This window comes from Brassica napus, chromosome C2 (genome assembly GCF_020379485.1).
Source record: "Brassica napus cultivar Da-Ae chromosome C2, Da-Ae, whole genome shotgun sequence".
Lineage (NCBI taxonomy): Eukaryota > Viridiplantae > Streptophyta > Magnoliopsida > Brassicales > Brassicaceae > Brassica > Brassica napus.
In genome coordinates this window covers 15,358,470-15,370,914 of record NC_063445.1, presented here as the reverse complement: position 1 = coordinate 15,370,914, position 12,445 = coordinate 15,358,470, and the positions used below count along the sequence as shown (strand labels likewise).

General features: G+C 34.1%; 1 protein-coding gene across 1 annotated transcript; it reads right to left on the bottom strand.

Annotated features, from left to right (window-relative positions):
• Positions 1 to 2,343: 2,343 nt before the first annotated feature.
• LOC106426289 (DELLA protein RGL1) lies at positions 2,344 to 4,189 on the bottom strand. Its single transcript, XM_013867049.3, has one exon. It carries the CDS (start codon positions 3,974 to 3,976, stop codon positions 2,453 to 2,455), a length of 1,524 nt encoding a protein of 507 aa, XP_013722503.1. The 5' UTR covers positions 3,977 to 4,189; the 3' UTR covers positions 2,344 to 2,452.
• Positions 4,190 to 12,445: the final 8,256 nt, after the last annotated feature.

Sequence of the window (12,445 nt, the reverse complement as noted above, 5' to 3'; positions counted from 1 at the left end):
CATACACATAAAAGAGACCCTAAAATTTGATTGAAAATTAAGGGGCATGTGGCGTGCCGCAAGCCGCTTGCGCCTTTTTCTCACAACGGTGTGCACGGCTCTGTCTGAAACGAGAACCAAGACGACCCTTTTACAACGAGAATGATCTGTGCCGCGAGCCCACATATTGTGTGGTTTATTACGTAGTTTTTTCCATTGAATTTTCTTACGGGATCATTTTTGTTGACCAAATTCATTGATAATGACAAGCCCAAAATAATTGGTGATTGACTCAAACAGCTCCAATATTTTGCACTTTGTATTGAAAATATAGCCCAATTATGGACTAATCCATTTATTAAATGAGTCAAGTTAATCCAAGCTTTAAACCATTTGATTGGATTGGTTCGATTTTTTGTCTTTTTATTTGTGTGTTAACGCAAAATATTTAAATAAATGTCTGTTGACAAAAAAAAAATTTAAATAAACGTCTTGTCTCATTTATTTAATTCACGTGTTGAATATTATATTCTAGCAAATTTCATATGTCCTTGGTATGTTTTAAAGTAGATTTCAACATTAGTATAGTGTAGAAATATAAGCACTTAGATTTTGTTTTGTTAGTTGTGAAAAAATTTCATATACAATTGTATCACATAATTTAGAAAACAAAAAGACCATCATATATTAAAAAAAAAACTTATTGTGTTAAGAAAAGAGATCAGATATATATGTTTTTCGTTTTCGAAATCATCTTTGAGTTTAAAACAATATGTCTTGTTATTTTATCATTCTATTCAAATTGTTTATAACATTAATTATTGTCAGCTTTGCTTCTTGAGTTTATTCCAAATCTTTGAAATCCTACAAGAAAAAGTAGAAATAAAATAATAAACTCTACAACTTGAGGAATTATGAATCATCGGTGATCCAGATTTAACCTAGGCCGTATTCCGAGGCGCAAAGTATCCCATGCGCAACTTGTTGTGTAGACAAAGGAATCGAACTCTGTATATTAAGATTCTCGAACCATAGATTGTCAACCGCTGCACTCGCAGATTAATTTTAGGATTTGATACATAATAAAATATATAAAAAGTGCCATTGCCTTCCCATTTACTGATTATTGGATTCGTCATTTTCGACACACGGACCAGCATTTGTTTATTGTGAATTTTATGCACATCAAATATTATTTTAATAAATGTCTTTTTACCATTAGTTTTCTTCCTATTTTATCAACGGTATTCTAAATAGTACGATTTTTTTTCCAAATACTATGATTACTAGGATAAGCGCAAGGTGAGTTTATTTGTATATATTATCGACAATTTTTTAATATATTTGATCATTTTATTTATATATATACAATATTTTTTGTTGTTATTATATAATTTTTTTACGATGGACCGGATCAATTTTTATTAAAAATTATGGAATAAACTATAATTAATATATCATGGGTTAATCGGATTGGACATTAAAAAAAATTTATGACATAAAAACCTTATTTTTTTCCACCGAACACATTCTTGAAAAAAGTGAACAGCACTGTTTTCATAGTTAAATTATTTTGAATTTTATCTTCCATATGGTTTTGAAAGGTTTCAGATCAACCATCGAATTGATACATGTAATTTTAATGTTTTTAGTCGTATGCTTAAGGAAAAATTACATTTTTGTAATTTAAGGTCGTTTTAAAAAATTTAAAATATAACGTATAAGAAAAAATCTAACATATAAGAATTATATAACATATAAGATTTCCTCATTTTTGTAATTTAAAGTCGTTTTAATTTTTTTTAAAATATAACATATAAGGTTTTCTCAGTTTTGTATTTTAAAGTCATTTTAAAAAATTCAAAATATAACATATAAAAAATATATTTTTTTTATTATATGATTAATGTGATTGTTTAATTTTTTTTAATAATATAAAATTAAACAAAAATGAATTAGGATGCATAAATTGTTATCAAATTTTTATTATTCATAGTCATTAATTTTCATATATATGTTAATCATATTAGTTAATTTTGTAACTTTTGTTTAAGGAAAGAGTACACGCTTCTTTTATTTTGGGTTAATATAATGTTTTATTAATTGGATTTGCACCAACATTTTTTTCAATTGATTCTTAAGCTGTCACGTAAGCTAAATTGACATTCTAATTAAGTGACATCTAAACATGATCTCTTTTTAATTAGTAAAAAATTAAAGTTACAACTTTTTAAATGATACTCGGTTAATATTTAAAGAATAAAAAAAAACATACCAATGGGAGCACGTGATAATTAAATTGATTTCATTGGCTTGACGTCTTAGTGACTGATAGGTTTATTCTTGCAAAGACAAAATTTCATGGAAGAAAAATAAACAAGTTCATTAAATTTTGGAAAACGTGGTACCTTTAGCATTCAAATGCAATAACACTATGTAGCAAACATTTTTTCAACTTCCCATTATCTCAATTTTATTCCACACGATTGAAACGCCACGCAGATGTAGCGATTAGTGGTCGCGTTTGCCATCCAAGTAACAAACAACCTTCATTTTCTTCCACCTTATACCCATCAGCTCCAGCATAAAGGGCCAACAACATGCTTGCTTGCTTATACGCATACGAACCAATACTAACCGATTTAAATCCTCCCATAGTGAACCTGTTTCTCCACTGAGCCAGTGTCTCGTGTCTCTCAACCCGGTCCTCCCCTTCGCAGGCCACTAGGTTTAATATCTGTCGTCCTAAGTAGAGCTCAGACATCACTCGGTCTTGACTTGAAGGGCCTTCTAGTGAGTCGAATAAGCTAGAGTAGTAATGTAGCGACTCGGTAAACCGGTCGAGGAAAACGGCCCCGTTGTGGTTCGCTTCTTGCTCGACTACAGTTATGATGTCTGGTTTAATCGACTTAATCGTTAACAGAATGTTATCGATTGAACCGGGATGAGCCAAGAGGCGATGGAGCTCAAAAACCGAGTTAACCGCTATGGATTCTGAACCTGTTCGAATCTCAAGCATTTCCTGTTTAAGATCAGATAAACTATTCAAGACAATGCTCTTGAATTCGAAATTCACACCAACTGCATTAGCAAGCTGCCCAAGTTTCCATCCAACTTCTTGAATCGACTGGCCGGTTAACGAAGAACCAATTCCGGTTAACCGAAAATCTGGTGGACCACCTGGACGGAGAGCTAGAGCTTGAATAAGAGCCGGCCATTGCAAGCCTTGATTAAGCCCTAAATCAATAACGTGGACCTTCTCAGCCGTAGCAAAAGCTTCAAGTATCGCTTGGTTCGCCGTGAAGTGAGCGAACTTGAGATACGGACAACACTCGTAGAAATGTACCTGAAGAGTGTCCGAAAATGACGATAAACCGACGTCATCACTAGGGTAAATCCGGTAAATCCTCCTCGCTAGCCCTTCAGCGAAGTACGTCGCGACTTTCCTCATCGCACCGGCTTGTGACGAGGCGAGCAAGCCCAGGTGCTTAACGAGCACGTCAGCTAGCTTCAGGTTGTTCTGTTGAACCGCCTCCGCGCAAGCCAACAGCGCGTGTACTAAACGCACGCCCGTTTCTTGAGAATCCAAAACAACCATAGACCTTGTTGTCGAAGAATTGGATCCTGTTCTCGTCCTTTTGCCACGTGGATACGCTGCAGAGCCAGGAATGGCACTGAGTTCGTACTCAGAATCTTGGTCGGGTATGACTTGATCACAGGTAGGGTTAAGATCAAAGAGCAAGCTATCGACCCATCCAGAGAGATCAGAAGGATTGTAATGAACAGTATCGTCGGAAAGATGCGAGTTTCCATCGTCAAGAACCATCTCTAACTGCTCAAGCTTATGTGCCACGTCAGCCATGTCGGAAGATCGGACTTTGTAACCCAAAACCACAAGAAGCTCGTCGAATCCGCCGGCTTCTTCCTTATTGGCCGTCATTGATGAGCTCCCGGCTTTTACAGATGAGGTTTCCCGGTGACCATGCTCTCTCTTCATCGTATAGAGATTAAATTTTTAATTTAAACTTCTTGAATAATATTTAGCTTAAAAAAGTTTATATATTTAGATTTGAGACAGAGAGCTAGAAGAAAGAGGAGAAGGAAAGAACACGGGTGTCTTGAAGGGAAAAAGAAAATTATATACTGTTTAAATAATGATTATTATTTTCTGAATAGTATTATTTTATGGAGAAAATGTTATTAAATTATTTTGGGGTCTCGGGCCTGCTTTTTATTGGAGTATATGAGATTTTAGTACCGGCAAGTTCTTAAAAGCAAGAGCAGAGCCGTGGTACAACCGCAATCTATAGCAATTATAAAAGGAAATTTATTTACCTCTTTCATTTTCCTATTTTTAACTGTGATATTGATAACTCCATAGTAATTCGTAGTCCTCTCTTCTTTTTGTACCAATAAACTTTTATATCAAAATATGCCCCGTCGAAAAAATGCAGTTTAATTGATGTAAACCCGGCATCATGAGTTTAACGTGGTATTCACATTTATTTAATATATTATTAGAAAATAAACATTTCTGGTGTTGATTTGTAAGGTTTCTACGTCAATTCATAAGAGTATGTATAAATTATAATCAAGTGAACTACAACTAAAAGATTCAATTTAATTGGGGTTTAAAAGTCCAATTTATAAAGCCAACCACCATCTTTTGTCAACTATAGTGACATCCATCTGCTACTAATTATTTGTCCGAGTTATCCTTATAGTTACTAAACCAATTAATAGAAAAATTTTAATCATTGGCGATTGATTATAATTTATAATATGTTGTGGTTATTGTTTTTATTTTTCTGTATGTTGCATGTTTTGTTTAGTTTGTTAATTATTAATTTTTATTTTTTATTATCATTAGAGTTATTCTTGGGTTCCTTTAGGTTCACCAACCAATAGAAAATTTTCATTTTAAATCTAGTATCTTTTAATTAAGGAAACCAAATAACTTGTCAAATTATATTATTTTTTCAAAATAAAATTTAAAAATAAATAAAAATAATATATAAAAAACGAATTCAAAAAAAAAAATGTTGTCAACAAAACACTAAACCCTAATACTAAACCCTAAACTCTAATCCTAAACCCTAAATCCTTGGGTAAACCCTAAATCTTTGGGTAAACCCCTAAACCCTTGGAAAAACACTAAACATGTTGTCAACAAAACACTAAACCCTAAACTCTAATCCTAAACCCTAAACCCTTGGGAAAACCTTAAACCTTTGGGTAAACCCTAAACTCTTGGGTAAACCCTAAACCCTTAGGTAAACCCTAAACCCTTGGAAAAACACTAAACATTTGGATAAATTCTAAATTCTAAATCTTAAACACTAAACTCTAAATCTTAAAAATAAATATTTTTTTTAAATAATCTTTTTTTAGAACTATTGTTATTTTTCTTTATTTAATTTTTTATTTTTTATTTTAAAAGCATAATATAATTTGGTAAGTTATTTTGTTTCCTTAATTAAAAGATACTAGATCTAAAATGACAACTTTCTATTGGTTGGTGGGGGTGAACCCAAGAAAAAGTCTTATCATTATACATCTTTTGTTATTCTTATAATTCAGAATCCAAGTAATAGAGACATTTATTCGTAGTTAGTAAAAAATGTTAAATGCATAGGATACAAAATGTTGCATTTTCATGAATGCATAAATTGGTAGGACTGGATTTTTTTTATAGCCCAAGATATGTGGCGGACGAGCTCCAACCAACTAAAAACTTGGAAACATGTTTACCGAAGTCAGATAAACCCGGTTGATCACAATGGAATTTAGATATACATGTCGTCTGCTCGCATAAACGGATATATCCAAGATGGTAGGTTGCTTCGCCATACAAGCGGATGTATATGAGAGTAAATTTTGAATCCATAATGCTTATCATCTTTCCAAACTCAACTACTCGACGTGCTTGTTTGGTTGACTGGATCTTTAGTCCGACCAAATAAATTGATTCGATACAGGAATAAATAAAATATACATGTTATATGACGCACTCTGGCTTAAGCAAATTGCCATGATAAAATCAATTTTTTACTATCTTTAATCAAAAATGATTTTGTTGACTATATTGCATGGGAATGATCATCTTAAGCATCTTTTCTTCCGGGTTGAAATAAACTTCATTTTGAAGTAAAAAGTAAATATATTGAAATGCTTTATAAACCAATTGTCAGATAACGTTTACATGCTGCATCCTAAAGGTTTCATCAATTTAGACCCCCATCACATGGTTTTTACTTTTAAATAAAACAAACACTATATAAATTGTATATGGAACTATAAAACAATATACGTTCCCTGGTTCCACCAGTTTCTTATTGACACATCTGACATCACTATTCATGTTATAAAATGTTTAATAGCTAAAGAGTTCTAGTAAACATTATCAACAGTGATACCCTTTATGTTTTTTTTTTTTTTTTTTTGATACCCGTTATATTCTGGTTCAGAGAACCATTCTCCATCTTGATATACGTTATTGATCAAAGCCTAGAGTTTTAAACTAAGTCTGCATACAAACAATGAAATCTCCTATTGTTCATCAAAATGTGATACAACTCTGTAAAGGCATTCTCGCAATTTTGATGAATTTGATCCATCGTGCCTGCTTCGTGAATTAGGATCCAAATACATAAACCACATGTTATATACGTATATATTGTGACAATTATTTGATAATTCAATATTTTACTCTCGGAAGAAACGCAAAGCAAGTGAATATATAGGGAGGGGAGATATTAAAGGCGGAAACCTTTGTGAGTTTGTGTTATTCATGCATGTTTCCACCAAAAACAACGTATCAACAACACTCATTAAACCGCTTCCAAGAACGCGCTTTCAAGAATGATCAAAAAGATTGGAGTCTCATATACACCTTCATTTTGTGGGACGTGTCAAAAATACTCACACGCATATCCTTCAAAATCATATAAAAGACTTGATTTACAAAACGGGTACTTAAGGGTCTTCCGTAATAAATTTACGTCAGCTACCTGCTAGAATTCTAATAAAGTTTTCTTTTTAAAAAGAAACCTGTTTTTTCTCTGTGTGTAACAAGATACGTCAATTTTGATGGATTTGAAACCCGAGCTACACGTCTAGCAAATGAATTAATATTCTCATATCGTAATAAATGATTTCCTAAACGATGATGGAAAAAATTGTTTCCTAAACAAGTGGTTATAAGACGATGCCAATATTAATAACTCAAGCCTTCTTGTTCTGAGATGTTATCCCAGCGACGTGGTTGGGATTAACAAACTTATATTATATGTGCGATAACAACATGGTTAATCTGGATTCACAAGTGGTCATAAGGCTTTGTCATAATTTTGACTTGAAATAGAAAAAGGCTAGACAATGTTAAAGTGAAGTAGCCGTTGCTGTACTAAGAAGGAATTAAAGTGGTTGGATTGTTATGGTGGGGCCAAAAAGAGGCCAATAATTTCATAACCAGTTTCGGAAAATTTAATTCGAGGGTGGCATAAAATTATAAATAGAAAGAAAATATATTACGAATTTACCCTTAATCGAGGTCCACCATGAGTCCATGACACGATACTTTCTTGAGACAGTTACACAAAGAGACGCATTGTGTGTTTGTTTCTCGGTGGAAGACACAATGTGAGTTTGGCACACATTCCTTCCACTTTATCCCGTCAGCTGTCTTTTATTGCCCAGAACTACCCTTGGTTGTTGTAAAGAGAGTGTTAACCTTTTAGAAGTCTTGTTTCTTTCTTTGTAACTATATTACGGTTCAGTTGTAATAAATATAAAGGTATATTGGATATAGCTAATGGGTTTTATGTTGGATGGTGCAGTCGTGGATGGAAGATATGTGAACGTGTGGACGAAGCTTTGTGGACGAGATTTTTAATCTTAGAAGAGTTTTGTAGACTAGATTTCGTGGACGAAGTCTTGTGGATGGTTTTAGTGGATTATAAGTTCATCATTTTCATAAAAAGATGATCAAACTTTTCTTTCATATATAGTTAATTTACCATCAAAAAGACAATAACTAATTTCAAATGGACCAAAAAATTGTAACTAAAGGTTTTTTAACAGAGTTCCATGGATGAGATTGTGTAATGAGGTTTGTGATGTCTTATGTTCAAGGTTTTGTGGATGAAGATCTTATGGATGAGGTCTCATGTTCAAGGTTTTGTGGATGAAGATTCGGCAGCCACCTCCACCAACCACCACCATTGTATCCATACTCACGTCTTCCACCATCGCCTCCACAACCACCACCGCCTCCACTGTGGTATCCACCGCTTCTTCCACCACGCCCTCCACCGCCACCGCCATCGTTTCCACGGGACTGAGCCTCGAGAATCTATCAGTTGCGAAGAGCCTCATGGGAAGACGGTGGTCTACGGAGTCCTCTACAGGATCTGAAAAAAGGAAAAATCATTAACACAATTCTCTTGACCACAAGTATCTTGTCCATAACTATCTTATCCACAATGCTCTCTTCTATAACACAATTTTCTTAACCACAATTCTCTTGACCACAAGTATCTTGTCCACAAATTCTGGAGAACCACAAAGACGATGGCGGATGAAAGCAATTTTGTTAGGTCTTGAGTAATATTCAACGGCGACAGGAGAACCGTTCTGTTGCGAAAAGTCTCTCGGGGAGACATCGTCTTCTCTGTTCTCTGCAATGAAACAAAGATTCATCAAGAAACAGTGAGTTTTGTTTTTAAGCCGCTAGGACAAACGATAATTATGTTATTGCTTGTGAAACGAGAAACAAACCTTCCATGTCGAAGATTGAAACCGAAGCAAAGCGGCGTGATTACGGACACTACAATTTCTGGATCGAGAAATCTGAGACAGAGAGAAAGAGGATTATGATTTGTTTTCTGAGATGTTACAAGATCTAGGAATTTAGGAAGGGAATAGGTAAAGACGTTTTTAATAAAGAAAAAAAAGAATTAGCTTTATTGTTTTAAAAATATTAAAGTGGTTCTAGTTAAAAGGTTTCATCTAGTTAATGATTCAAAGAAAAGAGAGAGTTCACATAGTTGAGGGATAGATAAGACAATTCACTAAGAAGAAGTGTTCACAGAGCTCAAAGTGTCTTTTTAGGTAATTGGAAACTTGAATTGTGTCTTCTGGAGTAAATATCTCTACTTTCTTTTTGATGATTTTGGCCCTTGCATATACATGATATGACACCAATTCATGTTCGTGTGGGGACTTTCGTTTGCTGTACAAATGATCCGTCGTCCCATGTGACTCACGTTCCTTGTCGCTCTCACATTTTGCCCCATCTTCAATTGATTATTACTACTCACAAGCTTTTCAAGTTTTTTTTTCTCCCCAAAAGAGTTCATAAAGTTGTGGTCCTATACGTGATAATTATTTATATACCTGAAGTGAATTAGACGTTGTTATTTCGGGTGAATGCAATGAAAATACTAATTAAGTCTGTTTTTGACCCAAAAAAATGTGTTTGTTAATAACCATATGATAGAAATTGTTACGACTAACACATACAAGTAACAATTGTTGGATAATCCGATAAGAAGTGACTAAAAATGGTTCAAGATACGGGTTTACAAACAGTTGTCAGAACCGGTAATGAACATAAGTCTATGAGACAACCGGTATATATATATATATATAATAGAGTGTGTGTATGTAATATTTTGATACCTTGTTGCCAAAAAAAAAAATCTTTTGATAACTTTCGTTCTTTCTTAATACGATCATGTTTTCCTTATATTTTACATACATTGTATTTATTTTGTTAATCGCTTTCTTTTCAATCTATGGATAGATTTTGAACTTTAAAAATCATTTTTCATTAAAAGAAAAGCAAATATATAGCTTAAAACTAATTATATTGATATAGAAAATTGATGACATCTGACATTTGATTTATGTGAGAGATTTGAATTACGGCATCAAACATTCACACCAAGAAAACACAATTTTAACGATGAAAAATAACGAGGAAAAAATGTCCTAGTAAAATTACGTTCTTTTTACGAGGAAAAAACAAATCAACGTAATTTCGTCGTGAAATAACGACAATAAAGTTTCATCGTAAAAACGACGCAAATTGACCTGATTTTTACGAGGAAAACCTGTTTCATCGTAAAGTACACGTAAATATAACGAGGACTTTACGATGAAATATTTTACGTCAATCTACCGTCGATATCTCGAATGAACCAACTTTTTAGTTGTAACACGTTTTTTGTTTCGGCTAACTAACTATATTTCCTCGTAAATTTCTAGTAAAATTTCACCTACCAGTTTCGAAAATTTCCTATAAATATGTCATTTGTATTTCACTTCAAACACACCAAAAAGAAAAAAAAACTAAAAATGTGAAAGGAAAAAAAATGTCGGGTGATAGAAATATTATCGAGTTTCGGAGGTCGATGTATACGCACATAGATGCTAACGGAAGAGTGAAGAAAGAATATCTCGAAGGGCTGGAGACATTTATGCATCAAGCAGATTCTACACCACTCACCCAGGAAACCGGTAAGATGTTCTGTCCTTGTCGGAAATGCAACAATTCAAAATTGGCAACTCGTGAAAATGTATGGAAGCATTTAATAAATAGAGGTTTCACGCCACATTACTATATCTTGTTTCAACATGCAGAATGTTATAATTATGGGAATGAAGCTAGTAGTAGTAATAGAAATTTTCAGGATGAACCGGTTGATCATTTGCATAACGAACATAGTTACCATCAGGAGGAGCAAATGGTAGATTGTGATAGGGTTCATGATATGGTAGCTGATGCATTTGTAGTTCATGATGAAGTTGAAGAACCTAATATAGATGCAAAAAAGTTTTATGAAATGTTAGATGCTACGAATCAGCCAATTTATAGTGGTTGTAGAGAATGTCTCTCTAAATTATCGTTGGCTGCTAGAATGATGAATATTAAAACTGATCACAATCTACCTGAAAGTTGCATGTATGCATGGGAAGACTTGTTTAAAGAGTATTTTCCGGAAGACAATGTGTCTGCTGATTCTTATTATGAGATTCAGAAACTGGTTTATAGTCTTCCAGACGATACCACAAACGAAGCTGTTATTTTTTCGTAAGTTCACGAGGTCTTTACGACGAAATTTAAAAATACAATTGATTTTGTGTAAGGCAATTGGTTTAGGGTTGGTTTGTATAACGAGTTATAGAGATTTACAAATAATCCTCGTAAACACCCTGCAAAAACAAATACGGGCCATGTTATTTACTCGTAATTTCACAGGATTTTTACGACGAAATGTAAAAACACTGGCCTTGTTATTTTCTCATAAATTCACGAGGTTTTTACGAGGACATGTAAAAACACGGGCCTTGTTATTTCCTTGTAAATTCACGAGGTTTTTACAACGAAATATAAAAACACGGGCCTTGTTATTTCTTCGAAAATTACCGAGGTCTTTACGACGAAGATTAAAAATGCAATTGATTTTGTGAAAGGCAATTGGCGGTTTCGGGTTTAGGGTTTGGGGTTTGTTGTTTCGGGTTTTAGGAATTTACATATATTCCTCGTAAAGTCGTTGTAAACAGAAACACGGGCCTTGCTATTTTCTCATAAAACAAAACACGGGCCTTGCTAATTCCTCGTAACTTCACGAGGAATTTACGACGAAATATAATTTCCTATATATACACGAACCATCTCACTTCTCATTTCGTAGTCATCTCCTTTCCTATACCTAGCAAGGTACTCTCTCTACTTCCTCTCTAGTTTAGCTTAGGTGGTTAGTTTAGGGTAATTAGTGTTGATTAGGTGGTTAGTGTAGGAAATTTATAGATACGTTTATGGAATTTGTTGATAATATAGAATGATGATTTTCAAATGTTAAATAATAATCTATTTATATGTTTTCTTTTCAGATGGTTAATAATGAAAATTAATTTTTTTTTCCAGATGGTTAGGAAGAACGAGAACACATCGCATTACAGAGAGATGTTCAGTGAGCATGGTAGTCGTACATGTGCATCATCTTCTTCAGCTCCCAGTTCTTCGATTCCGGAGACTGTCCCCGACTCTCAGTCTTCTCAGAGAGTCTCTCAGTCGCCTCCTTTTGGTGCACCACCGGTTCCTCCATATGTTGCACCATCGGTTCCTCGGTTTGATGCGCCACCGCGCATCATGATCATGTTCCAGAGGAGGAACCTCCTCTGACGGCGGCCGGGATTCATCCCGATTTGCTGGTGCCGCCGAGTGCTCCTTATTCTATGTACACTGTCTAGGACTTTCTAGCTCAGCCAGGAAAAGAAGGTTTACCAGTCTTAGACCACGACCGACCAGACGAAACTTTGTGGTATGTTACATTTTTATTGTGCAATTATTTTATAACAAAAATAAATAATTTAAATACATTTTATTTGTTTTTTTTCAGGTTTGGGGTTGACGGTTCCGTCGCTCGGAACGTAATGGAGGTGATCAAAGGCTACTTTC

Excerpts from the sequence above, each read along its gene's own strand:
- LOC106426289 (XM_013867049.3), bottom strand. The coding sequence starts at position 3,976 with ATGAAGAGAGAGCATGGTCACCGGGAAACCTCATCTGTAAAAGCCGGG.